At 59.3% G+C, this 16,266-nt stretch overlaps 2 protein-coding genes across 3 annotated transcripts in view; one reads left to right on the forward strand and one right to left on the reverse strand.

The window, feature by feature from the left end:
• CAMK1G (calcium/calmodulin dependent protein kinase IG) overlaps window positions 1–2,418 on the forward strand; it is a 14,617-nt gene extending 12,199 nt beyond the window's left edge. The window contains exons 11-13 of the mRNA XM_015650557.3: window positions 55–482; window positions 843–959; window positions 1,865–2,418. Coding sequence (XP_015506043.1) covers window positions 55–482; window positions 843–936 — 522 coding nt within the window. The 3' untranslated portion in view covers window positions 937–959; window positions 1,865–2,418. The remainder of the gene's footprint in view (window positions 1–54; window positions 483–842; window positions 960–1,864) is intronic.
• Window positions 2,419–2,746: 328 nt separating this feature from the next.
• The window catches only part of LAMB3 (laminin subunit beta 3), a 22,924-nt gene continuing 9,404 nt past the window's right edge, over window positions 2,747–16,266 (reverse strand). For both annotated transcript variants that reach the window (XM_015650545.2, XM_015650546.2), the window contains exons 4-23: window positions 15,307–15,421; window positions 15,078–15,151; window positions 14,806–14,985; window positions 14,401–14,464; window positions 13,950–14,125; window positions 13,649–13,769; window positions 13,215–13,403; window positions 12,982–13,137; window positions 12,320–12,519; window positions 11,392–11,503; window positions 10,622–10,994; window positions 9,813–9,973; window positions 8,647–8,855; window positions 7,292–7,495; window positions 6,568–6,712; window positions 5,554–5,761; window positions 4,434–4,575; window positions 4,141–4,317; window positions 3,642–3,795; window positions 2,747–3,266 (exon numbers count right to left, since the gene is read on the reverse strand). In XM_015650545.2, coding sequence (XP_015506031.1) covers window positions 3,130–3,266; window positions 3,642–3,795; window positions 4,141–4,317; window positions 4,434–4,575; window positions 5,554–5,761; window positions 6,568–6,712; window positions 7,292–7,495; window positions 8,647–8,855; window positions 9,813–9,973; window positions 10,622–10,994; window positions 11,392–11,503; window positions 12,320–12,519; window positions 12,982–13,137; window positions 13,215–13,403; window positions 13,649–13,769; window positions 13,950–14,125; window positions 14,401–14,464; window positions 14,806–14,985; window positions 15,078–15,151; window positions 15,307–15,421 — 3,297 coding nt within the window. In that variant the 3' untranslated portion in view covers window positions 2,747–3,129. The remainder of the gene's footprint in view (window positions 3,267–3,641; window positions 3,796–4,140; window positions 4,318–4,433; window positions 4,576–5,553; window positions 5,762–6,567; window positions 6,713–7,291; window positions 7,496–8,646; window positions 8,856–9,812; window positions 9,974–10,621; window positions 10,995–11,391; window positions 11,504–12,319; window positions 12,520–12,981; window positions 13,138–13,214; window positions 13,404–13,648; window positions 13,770–13,949; window positions 14,126–14,400; window positions 14,465–14,805; window positions 14,986–15,077; window positions 15,152–15,306; window positions 15,422–16,266) is intronic.

The raw sequence follows: 16,266 nt of genomic DNA on the forward strand, positions 1-16,266 counted from the left end.
ACAGGGTGTCCTGGCATCACCAGCTGCTCACTGGGGTTTTTGTCTCATCCCCAGCAAGCCTTCAACGCCGCGGCCGTCGTGCACCACATGAAGAAGCTGCACATGAGTGGCCACGGGGCAGCCGAGGGCTCTGTCCCTGTCACTCAGCCCTCAGAGCCCCCCAGGCCCAGCAGCCCCTCGGGGACCCCCCTGCCAGCAGCGCCCAGTGAGGACAAGGACACGGCTCAGGGCCCCTCACAGGGGCACCCAAAGCCACCCAAAGGCTCTCAGCCCGAGCAGGACACGGGAATGGGGCAGGAAGAGCTGCCAAGCCCCCTGGAGGAAGGATCCCTGCCCGGGAACAGCAGCCCGGCCCTGCCGGACACCCACAGCCCCCCGGGCAGGAGCTCCTGTGGCTGCAGCCCCTCCTGTGTGGGCCATGAGAAGACAAAGGTGTCCTCCTGCTCCGAGACAGTGCTGCTGAAAAAGTCTTCAAGATCCCAGTAGGTATCCAGGTCACTGCCATGAACTCCCAGCAAAGCGCATGGGAATGACCACCCCTGGCACAGGAGGCAGCAGGAGGGAGAAGGGGAGGGATGAGCAGTGCTTGCTTTGGCTGGAAGCTGTGCCCAGCCAGGGCTGTCCTGGGTGTCCCAGGCTCTGGAACACGCTGCTTTTCCAGGAGTTACCAGTGGTTCAATGTGCTGAGGACAGAGCCTGCCTTGGCTGTAGGGGCTGCACCCAGCCCTGCTCTGCTCCCACAGCTGATGTTCTGTACATTGACACCACAATTCCCCTACAGAATGATCGTAAATAATTGCTATTTCTTTTCTTTCTCTTCCCTTTCACCCATTCCCACCCAGCCATTTCAAGTCAGAGGTTCTGGTTCCAGTGAAAACCAGTAAACACTCATCTCACTGTGGCACTGGGCAAACTGGAGTTTGTTTGATCATGTGATGGAGGCAGCCACACTGTCAGAGGTGAGTGCCCTGCAATCCAATCATCAGCTCCTCTTAATTAATCCAATTAGGACAGGCAAAAGGGAAAGGCACAGATAGCACAGTGATTGTACATTAAATAAACAAACCCAGGTTTTTGCAAGAGAAAAAGCCTTTCACCAAACCCTCCACCTCTCCAGCAATGAGTCAGCTCAGCTTCCACCAGGGCCACACCACTGACTTGGAACCCAGCTTTTACATCACCTCGAGGTTTCCCAGGAACATGAGAGAGGAAGCCAGGCAGGGCTTTGTCATACCAAACTCCACAATGATTTTGTGGGGGAAATGCTGATGCAGACCTGTCCCTCAGCTGGAATTGGGGCTGCTCAGCTGGGTCTCAGCTGTGAGCAAGGGGCTGACAAGAGCTGCAGGCACAGAGCTCAGCACATCTCCTTCCCAGACCTGGCCCTTTGTGAGCAGAGCCCAGAGACACTCGTTTTGTAAAGCAGAGTAAAACGATGCAGGTTTGATCCTGTTTGACCACAGCTTGGCTCAGTCCTGTTATCATTTGCACCACTTTGGATGTGAGCAGCGAGAAGCTTTGCTGTTAGATCCAAATATCCCAAAGGTGAGCTCCTGCTGGCAGAGCTCTCCTCAAAAGCGACATCAAGGGAGCTCCCTCCTCTCATGTCCTGTGCCAGTCTCTGCTGATGAGCTCATTTGAACAGGACTGCGATGCACAAAGGATGGAGAGCAGAGACAAATGCGAGTTAGAGCCCCCCAGACTCCAAAGGGGCCCATTCCAACCCTCAGTGCTGTGACAACCTTTGCAGCCCTCAAAGGGATGGAGCCGTCCCTGTCCCCACTGCAGCTCATTAGCAGCTGGTCCTGCAGGGAGCAGGGCAGTGCCAAAGCCCAGTCCTCACCTGGAATTCTCTCTCTTGCAGAACCAGAAGGGCTCTTTTACTCTTTTCTGCACTCCAGAGGCAGACACGGCCAGTGTGAGCAGGAAAGGAGGCTCTGCCCCTTGAGCAGCTCTGGAGAGCAGTGTCCAGCTGGGGACAGGGCACAGCAGTGCCAGGATCCATCACTGCTCGGGTGTTTCTGGATCATTCCAGCTGGGAGGAGGCGAGGGAAGGCCAGGGGCTCCTGCTGCCACACCCAGTGTACATTACCATAGAGCATCATCAGTGCTACGAGCTTCTGCTTTCTGTACCCTGCTGAGCTGTCAAGGCACAAACGCATCATCCCCATAAACCAAAGCCATGCAGAGCTTCCCTCCCGTGGTTTTCACAGCCCTCACCCTCTCCTCGGCCTCGGGGGTCCCAGGCTTTGTCACCCGAGTTCAGCTGCCCAGGCTGCTCAGCCCTCACTGAGACAAACCTGCAAGAAACCTCCCTGTGTCTGACAATAACACAGCAAGGTCTGAGCTCCGCTTCCAAGGCTGTGATTGCACAATGAACACTTGCTTAATAAAGCTGAGATTTGTTTTGTAAAGTGCCTCTTGTTTATTCATAGAAATCTGATGTGGAAATGGTCTGTTAAGTCCCTCCTAAAGCTTTCCCTGAGCATCCCAGACCTGCCCCCGCTGGTGTTTTTCTGGCGAAATGTTCTGTGGTAAATAAGCAGATTGTGGCAGAAAATCAGACAAGACATCTGACTTCACCTTCCACTATGAGCTTGTGTTTCTCTAATTTGCATAAATATAGGTATGTTGTACAGAGGGAGATAAAATTCTCCATTTCTCTGATCTGCTTATTTGAAGAAAGATCTCTGAGGGAAGTACTGAAGCTATGGCGTGTTTGAAGAATTAACTGCAGCACAGATAAAAAGCTTTAGAAGACCCCACAGGAGGGCTTTAATTTGAACAGTGAAATCCAGCTTAAAGGGCTTGAATTGGCTAGAAGAAGAAAAAAATAATTTCCTGGTTTATAAAGCCCTGTGGAAATAACAACCTGGGGATGTGTTTATTTGCCATGGGAGCCTGATTTCCTCCCCTTTTTCCTCCAACCACTGGGCAGCTTCGGCCAGTCCAACCCACTCCATGGGGTTGCTCCTGTAGTTCAGGGAAGCTGTTTTCCAGAGGTATGGAAAATTAACTTGCTAAAAATAGGGATATTGGGCAGAGGAGCACAGCAGCTGGGAAATGGGAATGAAAGCAGCAGTTGGTGTGTGCAGAGGAGGCAGCGATGCCCTGGAGCACGGGGGCTGCTCAGGAGCAGCTCTCGAAGAAGGCGACTTTCCTCTTGATGTTGTCCCGGATCCTTCCCACCTTCTCCTCCAGCCCCGACAGCCGCGACATCCTGGACACCAGAGCCTCGTTGCCTTCCCGAATTTCTGACTCTAAAGCTGAAGAGAGAGGCCAGGGAAGGGAAGGGTTAACGTGCTGGGGTCGGGCTGAGCCTCCATCTCACTCCTGCACAGCTCTGATGGGGCAAGAAAAGCAACATCCTGCACTCCCTCTGCTCCTCTAAACAACCCCCAAAACACCACTCACGTCAGTTTTGAATGCCAAATAATGGAAGTGAGTGTGTGGAGGCAAAGGGGAGCACAGTGGCACTGCAGGAAGGGCTTCCCTCCATGGTGGCACTTTTGAAAACTCCATTTCCTGGCACAGCTACAGCCCAAATCCCACCCCCTCACTGTCCCCTCATCACTCCTTCCCCTCACACCACAGCAGCCCAAGCCCTTCCCCAGGGCACGATGAGCTTGGGAGAGCCTTACTTTGCATCCTGAGCATGATGCCCATGGTCTCCTGGAAGAGAGCCTGTGCCTCCCGGCCGATGCTCTGCACCCTGCTGCCCTGCTCCCCCAGCGCCAGGCCCTGCTCCATCCTGCCCTGCAGCTCCGAGTACAGCTCCTTCACCTGCGCAAAAGCCTGGCCAAAAACAAACCAACACTGCAGGTGAGATCCAGCAGGCTGTGGAGAACAGGGACTTCCAGTGCTGAATCCTGTTTGGGTATGAAATGGATGCTGCACCAGAGCTTTGTCCCCGTTACCCAACGTGTGACAGTTTGTGGTGCTCTCCAAGACTGACAGACAGCTCCACGAGCTGCTCTGCCTCAGGCACACGGAGCAGAAATGGGAATTGGGAATAGGATTGGGAATTGCTCTGGAGCAGTTCAGCAGAGGCCTGATGCTGTGACCTGACAGCCCAGCAGCCGTAACCCACACAGGAGATCTCCTGTGGGGTGTGGCAGGGGGCACAGCCGGGGTCAGTACCTGCTGGACGCTGTCGGCCTGCCGAGCCGCCGCGGCCGCGGTGTCGCGCGTGTCCCCGGCCCGCAGGCGGTTCTGGGCCGCGCTGTGCTGCAGCTGGGCCAGCCGTCCTGCCAGCCCCGCCAGCCCCAGCCCCACGGCCCCCAGGTGCTTCTCTGCCGGCCCCAGGACAGCCTTGATCTGCGGGCAGAGGGAGCCCGGTCAGGGGGATCACATCCGAACCCCTCCCCGTGCAGGCCCAGCTCTGCTGGCTGAGGGATGCGCACGGGGGCGGTTTCTGGGAAGGCATCACTCGCCTCCTCCACGCGCTCCTGGATGAAGCGCAGCGAGGAGCCCGAGCCCCTGAGGGCCCCCTGGGCCTCCAGCAGCACGGTGTTGGCTCGCTGCAGCCTGCCCAGCACCTCCTCCACGCTGCCCTCCACGGCGTTTGCCCGGTTCCTGGGAAGGGGGAAGCAGGCGGCAGTGAGTGTGGATAAGGGCACAGACTGGAACTCGAGGCCACAGGGGTAAGATTGGGGAGCTTGGGAAGCAAGACAGGATTGCTGCTGGGAAAGTCCAATCTCCCACCCCCAAACCCAAAACCCCACAAAGCAGGTTTCTTTGTGAGAGAAACATCCTTTCCATTTCACAGCCCCGAGCAGAGGAGACTAACTCAGAAGGGGAGAGCAACACCTTCCTTCAAACTAGTTAGAAACGTTTATTTCACGGTGCACAAAAGGTATCAAAGCAGTTCCAAAAGACAGAAGCAGCTCCAATGAACACTTTCCTGCTCCCAGTGGGGCTGCTCAGGCCAGGTGACCGAGCTCTGGAGAAAGCCAGGCTCTCCTGTCTCATCACTTGCAGCAGGTTAAGCAGGTGTCAGACACTGCCAAGGAGTTTACAGATTTATCCTGCTGACCTTCTCGCCGGGGTATTGCTGCAAGTCAACTTGTGACAAAGCAGATGCTCCAAATTGGCAAGGACACCCTGTAATTACTTTTCAAGGGAGCATGGAATAATCCTCCCAACTTTCACCCAGAAAGCAAATAGCCCCTTGACTCTCCCCGTGCTCTCTTGTGCAATTAGGATGTAGGTCACCAATATCAACTGATAATACCAGGGCAACGCTGTCATCTCCCAGCACAGCACTCGAGATAAGAGAAAAGCCTCCACCGCTTTCGATAAAGCCCTTCTTGTCCTGGTATCTATAACAGGAACTATTCTTGGGAGATTTATTTGCACCAGGGCCCCAGGGAGGTGTCTGGAGATTGCAGACTCATTCTTTTAGGCACTGGATGGACACAGAAGATCCTGGCCTAAAACTTCAGCTTGTGCAAGTCTGCTCGGGCAGAGCAAGATTTGAAGCCAGCTGAGAAGCAGCAGTTCCACCCCAGCCAAGGGACCCTCAGCTGCCAACAGCGCTGACCCCGCACCGACCTGGCCTGTTCTGCCTCCTGCTGCAGCCTCTTGGCCCTGGCGATGTCCTCGGCCGTCTGGGCAAGGATGTCCTCCGGGCACCGCAGCTCCGCCGCCAGCTTTTGGATCTCGGTCATTCTCCTCCGGACAGCAGCAGCGTCCATGGGGAGCCGCAGGGAGAGAACTGACTCACTGATTTCCTGGATAGCGGCAGGATCCGTGTCCTTGTCTGCAGAGCCAGCGGACAGAGCTTCAGGGGAGGTGGGAGTGCAAGGCAGGAGGAGGGCAGGCGCCCATGCACATCTCACACACATCTCGTTCCACACAGCTGCCAGCATCCCTTCTGAATTAATCTCCCTGAATTCCATACACCTCTCATTCACACCAGCAAAACTTTCAGGAGACAGCTGAAATGATACCTTGAATTTGGCAAATAACACCATGGCTGAGCCCAGAGCAGTCAGGCAGCCCTCACTGAGCAGATGAGGGTGTGTTTCAAGACAAGCCTTTTTTCATTTCACAAATAAAAGTTAATAAATCAGAAGCAGGCAGAGCCCATGGGACATTAGCCCAGCGATTAGCTCAGAAATATCTTCACTCATCATTAACACCAGGCAGCACCAAGTGACCTGGTTTTCTTTTTCAGCTAATGCTCAGGAGGCTCATTATGTTATTACAATCTGTCTGTGAACAATAAGTCTTCCCATCAGTTTGTAGGACAACAAGGAATTCTCATCTGATTAACAGCCTGCTCCAGAGAAGGGTCATCTGTCTGTCTGTCTGCATCAGTGAGCGTGGCCAGAAACCCTCTGTGCACCAGGTCACTGCTGGCTGCAAATCCCCATCCCTGCAGTGTCCAGGGAGCACCCGGACGTGGCACTCGCTGCTCTGGGCTGGTGGCAAGGCAGGGATCGGGCACAGCAGGGACTCGGTGACCTTGGAGGCCTTTTCCAAGCTCGGTGCTTCTCAGATCAGTACAAACAGCAGCTGTATCCACACACGGGGCAGGCTGCAGCCCTGCCCTGCCAGAGGTACCTGCCAGGAAGCTCCGCACTCGCTGCAGGAGCTGCCGCACGCGCTGCACGTCCCCCTGGATCTGCGTCCTGGTCACCCCCAGCTGCTCCACCAGCCGCCGGGTGCTGCTCTGGATCTGACTCACTGACAGCTCTGTCGTCTTAATCTGCACACAGCAATGGCCTGGTGGTGCCTCTGCTCCATCCAGAGCCTCTGCTCTGACCTGGGCCAGGCTCCCTGCTGCTCCCTGCTCTCCCAGCTTTAAAGGACTGTAAATGTTAAAGACTGAGGGTTGGATCTCCAAAGGAAGCTCTCAAAGATGGACAGCACCATTTAGCTTTTAAAAACGCCTTTGAAATGGATTCTGAATTACTTTGAAAGCTCACTTTCTCTTTGTGAGGCACAGAAAGAAGCTGCAAGAGCCCTAACACATGAACTCTCTCTGATTGTATCAAATGCATCAAACCTGCAGAATCTGAGAGTTTTCCATATTCCCAGCCCTTCTGCCATTCTGATCCCAACCCAGGAGGGAGAGAGGCTGCCCTGTGGTGTGTCCTGTGCCACTCCCATGCCCTCAGCAGGGGAGGCAGGACCCACACACACAAATTCCCTCCCACTCCCAAATTCCTGGATTTCTGAAGCCGCCCAAGGGATCAAGCCCCCAGTAGAGTTTGAGGTGGGTATTCCTCACTCTCTCTGTGGTAGCAGAGGTCCGAGCAGGGGGACGGGCGGTGCCCACACTCACCAGCTGTGCCGTGTCCTGGAGCCGGGCACTGAGGCTGCTGAACTCCCTGGCCGCTCGCCCGGCCGCAGCCAGGGCCCCGCTGGCCAGCGGGAGGAGGCCGTGGCAGGGCTGGCCAGCCCCACAGCCAGAGCTGTTGTCCCGAGGGCACAGCAGCCCCTGGCAGCGGGCAGGGGTGCACGGCTCCGCTCGGGACCCTCCACACACCTGGGCAGGGAGAGGAGAGCTGGAGCTGGGCAGTGCCCGGCTGGACACAGCTCGGTGCCCATGGGGAGGAAAACCCAGCCCCATGGGGATGGCAAACCCAGCCCCACAGAGAGGCAAACCCAGCCCCACAAGGATGTCAAACCCTGCCCCACAGGGATGGCAAACCCAGCCCCATGGGGATGGCAAACCCAGCCCCGCAGGGATGGCAAACCCAGCCCCACAGGGATGGCAAACCCAGCCCCACAAGAATGGCAAACCCAGCCCCATAGGGATGGCAGACCCTGCCCCACAGAGAGGCAAACCCAGCCCCACAGGGATGGCAAACCCAGTCCCACAGGAACGGCAGACCCTGCCAAGGGAGCTGGGAGCTGCTGGAGCTGTGTGGGCACAGGAGGGAGCCCAGCAGTGACACAGGTGGCACAGCCCAAAGCACTGGCCATGTGCCACCATCAGGGAAGGGCAGCCAGAGCTGGATGCCCTCACCTGAGCCAGTGACACGGGGCCAGCATGGCCTCACCAGCCTGAGCTGCAGCAGAAATGGGAGCCAAGCCCCAGCAGCTCACGAGGAGTAACAGCACAGCTGTGTGGAGCAAACAGCTCTGCAGAAAACCCATCTGCCCTGTTTGCTCTGGGGGAGAGCTGGACCTGACAGCCCTGGAGAGCAGTGGCAGATTTAACTCCGGCATCTGCAGAATTACCCCCAGACTCACACTGCAGCAGGGGCACGTGCACAGCCAGGCTGGGCTGCTGGCTCAGAACGTGCTGGTGCCCCCAGCAGCAGAGAGGGGAGGCTGGTGGTCTCCACAGCAACAGACACCGAAATGGATCTCCATGGCAATAACAAAGCAGTGAAGGAGAAATAAGAGAAACCTCATCCAGAAATTAAGTGGGTATTGGAGATACAAGAAGTGACATGAATGAGTCCCTGGAGGGAAAAGCACACGGCTGGGAGGGGGTGGAGGGCAGAGCTTTGGGATCTCTGACCCCCTCAGCCAATTCTCCAGCCGAGTCTGTCTGGACAGAGACTGGGTGCTGCCATGCTGAGGAGAGACCAGGGCTGCAGGACCAGGGTCCTGCCTCTGAGCTCTCCAGGCCCCCCTGAAAACCAGACACACCCCGTGGGAAGGTCAAAACCCGCTCTCCATCTTCACCTGGTTGATGACAGGGGTGAGGTCGGGGGCTGAGGCCAGCTCTCCCTTCAGGGCCAGCAGCTTGGCCGTGTCCCCAGCCAGGTCCCCCTGCAGCCCCAGGGCGCTGCGGTGGCTCTCCCTGGCCTGGGCCAGCAGCCCCGGGGCACCCGCGGCCAGGCTGGCGGCGCTGCTGGAGCTCTGGTGGGCAGAGCGGATGGTCTGGAAGGCTCCTGGGGGATGAAGGCGATAAATGGCACAAATGAGTCACAAATGCAGCGGCCCCTCGGGGAGGCACTGCCTCTGCCCTGCGTGGATGCATTCAGGAGAGGGTGCAGCCAGGGATTAGTCACCAAGGCATCACCAGAGCTCCTTTTAATTCCAAACACCTTTCAGCCATTCCCTCAGCGAGCTCAAGGTCTCCTGAAGGACTCAACTCAGGGCTGGGGTTAAAAGGCTGAAAGCCAGCCAAGAAACACACTCTGATCCTGGGCTTTGGCAGGGCAGGACACATTTCAGAGCCTTTTCCCAGCTCCTGAGCGGCCCCATCATTCCCCTCCAGCACAGGCTGGAAGGAGGGCGGCCAGGACATGGAGCTCTGATGGGACAGAGGTGCAGAGTGAGCTGTCCTGGTGCCCCTGGGCACGGCTGGCATGTCCCCGAGCTGTGTGCTGTGGCAGGGAGGGGACAGCAGTGAGGCACTGGGAGAGAAGCAGCTGGAGCAGGGACTCACGGCAGCCACCACCAGCACTGGCACAGGGTTTAATTAGCTCTTCTCCTCCCCAGGGCCTGACAGCCGCCTGGCTCTCTTCCCCACCTCCATCCCTTCCATCTGTGCACAACCTCCGCTCTCTCGGTGCCTCACGGATTCAGTGACGCTCTCCCTGCAGGGCTGTCCCCTTCCCACCCCTCCCTGGCAGCAGAGATTGTGCTGGTGGGGAACAGGAGCACAGAACGAGCTGCCAGCCCCAAAACACCCCAGCAAACACCCTGAGAGGGGGAAAGCCCGGGTCATGGAGCAGGCTGCATGGGCAGCCTCCCCTCACTGTGAGAGGAGATCTGTTTGCTGTTCTGAGGCTGACCCTTAAAAAACCCTTCCCATCTCCCCAGCCAGGGAGAAACCCCAGGCAGGCATGCTGAGGTAAATGAACAACTGCAAATTCAGAGATGTTGCAGGTGCAGAGCTGTACCTGACACGTCTCTGCTGCGGCTGGTTTCAAACTGCCTCTTCTTGCTCTGGTACTGGGAGCTGGTGACAAACAAGCTGCTGTTCAGGGCCTCCAGCTCCCTCGATAGAGAGGCAGTGTCATCCAGGAAATGAAGGTCGGGATTTATGCCTCGGACCTGCTCCCTGGGGCAGAAAAAGAACAAAATGTGAATGAGGTAGAGAGCAAAGCACCTGCAGCCAGAGAGCAGGGCCGAGAGGGCCATCTGTGCTGTCAGCACCTGGCACTTCTCTGCCCACAGACAGCCGAGGACACACCAGGGCCTCGTGGGTTTGCAGAGAGAGGAGCTGGGCTGCAGCCCCTCCACAGCAGGGCTGTGCCCACACAGGGACCAGGAATGCTGGATGTGCCCTGAGAGTGCCACCACACAGCCCTGAGTGCCACCACACAGCCCTGAGAGTGTCACCACACAGCCCTGAGAGTGTCACCACACAGCCCTGAGTGCCACCACACAGCCCTCAGTGCCACCACACAGCCCTGAGTGCCACCACACAGCCCTGAGTGTCACCACACAGCCCTCAGTGTCACCACACAGCCCTCAGTGCCACCACACAGCCCTCAGTGTCACCACACAGGCTGCCCACACTCCTCGTGCCTCAGGGACACTGTGCACAGGACAGGCTTTCTCAGAGGCTGCTCTGCTGCTTCCCTGCTCCCCCGTGAGCGGATCCAGGCCTGGCAGGGACAGGAACAGAGCAGAACCAGCGGAACAGAGAGACCCCAGCAGCTCCTCGCGGATCAGGGCCATGCCCCACGGGCAGCACCCTCCTCACCTGATGGCCGCCAGCGTGCTGCCCGCCTGTGCCAGGCCCTGCGAGATCACCGAGGGGTGGCTGAGGATGCCCTGTGCCCGCTGCAGGCTCTCCTGTGCCTGGGAGAGGCGGGGGCCGAGCCTGGAGCCCCCCGTGCCCGCGGGCAGCCGCGCCGTGGCGTTGGCCAGGCCGGCCTGGCGCTGGCGCAGGCGCTCGATGTCCCCGCTGTGGGTGTGGAAGCAGGGGTGGCACAGCTGGCAGCCGGGGAAGGGGCTGCAGTGGCCCCGCTGGCACTGGGCACAGCGTGGCCCGCTGACCCCAGCCCGGCACAGGCACCGGCCCGTGGCCGCATCACAGCCCAGCTCCTCCGTGCCCTGGAAGTCGCAGTCGCACTCTGGGACGGGAAAGGCGGAGGGAGAGGAAGGTGCTGGTGAATAACTTTGTATCTGTATAAAACCAGCCCCTTAATTAGGGTTAATGAGATCCCAACCCAACCTGACATCCATCCCCTCCCGCCAGCTCCCACATCAAAGGTGGCACAGGCAGAGGAACGGGGAGAGCCCCAGGCCCAGGAGCTGGCACAGCCCCTGACCCTACAGGGCCAGCCCAGGGTGGGCCAGGACTCGCCCAAGGCTGCTGGGAGGGCACTGGTGGGCACTGGAGATGAACTGGGAGGCTGCTCCAGAGAGGAAATCTCTTGCCAAGCAATGGGAGCACACATATCAGGACGTGGGCCAGCTTTTCCCAGGTAATTGTGACCTCCCAGAGGAAAGGCCAGGCCGGAGCAGTACCTGTGCACCCTCCCTGAGCATCCCTGTAGTGCCGGGGCGGGCACTGCTGCTGCCCCACGGCCGAGCACGTCTGTCCTGTGAAGCCGTCCCTGCACGGGCACTGTCCTGTGAACTGAGAGGGGACACATCAGGGACACCCACTGCTGGCCACTCTCCTGCCACAGCTCTCCCCCAGCTGCTCTTGACACCAGCACACATTTCCTCCTCTCAGCCCGTGCCCGTGCCAGGCTGCAGCTCAGGCACAGGATGCAAACAGGCTCCAAACAGCCCCAGCACTGCTCAGCCTTGTTTCAAAAACAAAGAATCGCCCACGAGCAGCTGCTTTGCCATCTCAGGTCTCCTCCCCACGCTGAGCTCGTTTGGAACCTATCTTAGGCTCTTAGAATTTGTCATGGTTTGGGGTTTTTTACATTTAACTTTAATTTTCCCAGTTGCCTCTTAAGCCTGAAGTGGCACACATGCTTTTCATTGACAAATGAGCATAATTAACTTCCCTCGCCTGTATGAAGATGTCTTATTAGGACTTCCTTGATAAATATCAGGCTTGTTAAAGTGACTAAATCTTGCCTCAGTAATTACCACCTTCTTTCATTTTCCTGAACAGTCTGTCGTGGTGTTTTCTAAGAATTAGAAGGAAAATAGGAGTGGGACGCACTGGGGAACACACGGCTCTTTTTGTGAAGGTTCCTATGGATGGAACAGGACAAAGGAGCCACCCTGCAGGTGGCTTTGATGCTCAGACAGGTCCCCAGTGAGGGGACACGGAGCCGTGGCCTTGGCACGCTGGTCTGTGCAGCTCAACCCCCGAGAGCCCATCCCAGCAGCAGCGTGGAGCTGGGAAAGAGCAGAGCAAGCAGAGAGCAGTGCAAAGGAAAGGCTGCTGCAGGAAGAGGAGTCACCCCGAGGCTGCCCCGGGGGCTGGGGGTACCTGGTTGCAGTTGGGGCTGTGGGAACCACGGGGGTGGCAGGCACAGGGCCGGCAGCCCTGCCCTCCAGCCAGCCCCCAGTGCCCGGCCGCGCACTGCCCGCAGTCGCTGCCCACCACGTTGGGCAGGCAGAAGCAGCTCCCGGTGTCGCTGTCACAGGGCGCCGTGTCCTGCCGCGTGCCCAGGGCATTGCAGGTGCATCCTGCCACAGGGAGGGGCTGGTGTGGCAGAGCAGCCTCCCAAAGGGGGGCTTCTCCCTCTCTCCCTCCCCACCTGTGCTCAGGAGATCTGCACCTCGCTCTGACAGCATCCCCCAAATGCTGGGGCAGGATCAGCAAGGGGCCTCAGCATCCCCAGCCCAGGGGGACACAGCAGTGCCCCGACCCACAGCTGCCCCAGGGCCCCTCAGGGCATCGCCCCCTGAGCCCTGGGGGCACCCAGGATACAGCTGCACCCCCCAGACCCCACCTGCCCTGTGCTCTTGGCTGAACTTACACCTGAAACCACCCCAGACCAAACAAGGAGCTTTTATAAACCTTTACAAAACCAGCCTTTGGCTTGAAAACCCCAAACCAAAACGGGGCAGGAGCTGGGTCCCTTTTGGAGAGGGCAGAGGTGGGGAGGGGTCACCCCGGGGGCAGGGGGGTGTCCCTGGGTAACTCACTGCGGCACCCAGCGGGGTTGGCAGCGGCCAGCTGGGCAAAGCCCGGCTTGCAGAGGTGGCAGCGCTCGCCCTGCACATTGTCCTTGCAGACACAGCGCCCTGTCCCCGGGTCACAGACGGAGCCGGGCACGGCGCCATCCGGGTCACACTCACAGGCTGCCAACGGGAGAAATGTCCCAGCTGAGGGGGCAGGTCCCGGGGAAGGTGCTGGGGGGTTTTGGGGTGTCACTCACGCAGACAGGCCTCGGGGTGGCTCAGCTCCCGCCGCGGGTTGCGGAAATAGTTGGTTTTGCAGCGCTCGCAGTTGTTGCCCTCGGTGTTGTGCTGGCAGCTGTCACACACCCCCCCGCTGGCCCCGCCGCTGGCCTGGTACAGCTCGGGGTCAAAGTGGCACGAGGACGAGTGACCGTTGCAGTCACATCCTAAAACATCCCAGAACACTGCTCAGCTGGAGCTGGCACCCTGCAGAGCCCTCCGGCAGCAGCAGCGGTGGCACTAGAGGGTGCCCAAGGCTCTGTGTGACACGGTGACAGCCCCACCGCGGCACCAGGGGCCGGGCACTGAGAGGCAAAGGTGCCGGGACACCGTGTCACCTCCCAGCCCCCCAGAGCCAGGAAAGGGGCTCGGAGCTGGGCAGGGTTTGGGTCGGGGGCAGCACTGGCCGTACGCTGGCAGGCGCGGGGGTCGCTGTCCTCGGCGGGTGCCCAGGGCCGGGCGTTGAACAGGGCAGCGCAGCGCTCGCAGTGCGGCCCGGCCGTGTTGTGCTGGCACACGCAGTGCCCGGGGACCTGCGGCACAGACCAGGGGTGACCCACCCAGCGGAGCAGGACAGAGCCTCACCCTCCCCATCCCTCTCCAGCTCATGCCCACGGAAGAGCCTCCCACAGCCCATTTCTGGTCATTGTGGCCCAGGTGTCCCCCAGGCAGGCAGTGGAGCCATCCCAGGGCCCCTGGCAGCCCGAGCTCACCGTGCTGTGCTGGTCCCCCGCAGGGGCGCAGCGCTCGGCGTGGCCGTGGCAGAAGCAGCTCCCCAGCACCTGCATCTCTGTCACGGCGTAGAAGGTGCTGGGCGAGTGGTACCCCTGGCGTGGGATGTGGGGCAGCGCCGTGAAGTTGATGCGCAGGTTGGTGAAGGGCCCCAGCTCTGTTGGGGACAGGGGATGGGTGTGAGGGGCAGCGGGGGCCCAGCAGAAGCTCTTTGCAATTGGTGGGGAGGGCTTGGAGGAAGGGAAGGGGGAATTGGCACAAAGAGCAGCAGCTGAGCCATCAGCAAAGACCAAAGCTGCTCCTTGCCAGCCTGGACGTGCAGCTCAGGGTGCCAGTGGGTTACCCCAGCTCAACATTTCCCATCACTGCAGGGAGAACCACGGGGAGCCTCATTCCCCTCTCCCTTCTCAGCTCTGAAGGTCCAGCACTCACTCTCGATGGCTTGGCTGTAAGAGGAGCTGATTGTAGACCCCAGGTCTCGGACACTGAATTTCACCTTAGAGGGGAAAAAAAAACAAGAAGCAGGAAACTCAAGCTGCTCTCTGCTCCTGCTCTGGGCACTGCGTGCTCTGGACTGGCCTCTGAACAATGTCACCAAACACAGGGACAGCCCTTAGAGCTGCAAAGGGCACAACACCTCTCCCGTCAGAGAGCAGCAAAGGCTTTCCTGCCAGAGGAGCAGGAACCTTCGCAAGGACTGCCCTCACCAGGTGTACAAGGTCCCCAGTCCCCATCCCTCACCAGGTGAGGCTCCCAGCCCCACCATGTTCCTGCAGCACCCCCCACCCAACCCCAGGGCCCCAGGAGGGGTCCCTGCCATGACCCCCCGGTCCCTACCGTGCCCCCGTGCAGGGGGTGCCCGTGCAGCTCCTGGCACCGGGGGTCCTGCCAGCCCTCGGGGGAGCCGCGGGGCACGCGGGGGAAGGCGGCGGCGCAGTCGGAGGCCAGGTACTGCAGCACCTGCCACGTCCTGCCGGCGTCCACCGAGCGCTCCAGGAGCATCGCTGCGGGCGGCGACTGCGGGCAGGGACAGACACACGGGCTGGCACCTCGGGCTGGCACCTCGGGCTGGCACCTCAGGGGCACAGGAGCTGCCCACAGACACCGACCCTGAAGTGCAGCACGACGCCGTCCAGCTGGAACATCTGCTCCAGGTCCAGCTGCAGGGACACGCGCTCGACGCCTGCGGGCACAGAGAGGCTCCGTCACCGGGGACACGGGGACAATAACCGGCCAGGACAGTCCTTTCCCCCCCATCCACGGAGCTCAGCAATTCCCTGTTGCCCTCGGTGGGTTTTTGGCAGCAGTTTGTGTCCGGGTGACCCCGGTGGCCCTCACCGTTCTGGGACTGCCACCAGCGCGCGCGGCCGGCCGAGGACAGCACGTTCTCCACGCGGTGCCCACTGTAGCTGTGGGGCAGCCTCGAGTCACACCTGCAGCATTTCATGCTCCACTGCAAGAGAAGGGACAGTGGGAGTGACCATCCCAGCACCGGGGAGGGAAAGGCCTCAGGGATGAGGAGGAAAGGCAGGGCGGATTCGTTAAGGACCAAAGAGCATCAGCACAGCTCATTTAGAGAGAGCTGAAGGACCACGGTGAGACTGACGACACACAGACCTCAAGTGCTTCCCTCCACACCTTATCAAAAACCACAGCTCAAGGTTTTATGGACTAAAAGCTAAACCCAAAATGCTTTTGACTAACACAGATTTTTGGCAAGCCACCAAAACTGTGGTTTTTTAAGTGACCCCCCTGGTTTCCACAATGCCAACACTTGATAGAAAGCACTTTGCAGTTTTCAGGACTGGTTTGCCCTTTCCACACAGCCGAGGGGCTGAACAGAAGAGCCTTTCTCTCCTATCCAAGGGCCCGGGGCGATGCTCGGCCCCCAGGGCTCTCCCCCGGGAGCAGAGCAGGAGCAAGCAGTGGGTGAGAAGCCAGGGGGTGGGAAGTCGAGTGGCTCAAAGTTCAGCCCTTCACTTGAGCAAGTAATCCAAGGAGTAAACAGGGATTTAGCACGGGGAACGTGGGGACGGGAGAAAACTGTCCCCCGGGAGCAAACAAATACCCAAAATGTCACTAAGCAGGCAACGCTCCCTGCAGCCACCAGCAGCCACCACCGCGGGGCTCCCGAGCCGGCTCAGACAGGACAGAAAGCAGCAGGAAAGAGATTGAGCAAGAGCCGGGAGCGGGGAAGGGCTGGACAGCAGCCAAGGGGAGAGACAGGATCGGGTGGGCGAGCAGGTTGGGCAAGGACCACCAGGAAACCGGGATGGAAACACCCAGGTGAGGCCAAGG

The sequence above is a fragment of the Parus major genome, chromosome 26 (genome assembly GCF_001522545.3).
Source record: "Parus major isolate Abel chromosome 26, Parus_major1.1, whole genome shotgun sequence".
NCBI lineage: Eukaryota > Metazoa > Chordata > Aves > Passeriformes > Paridae > Parus > Parus major.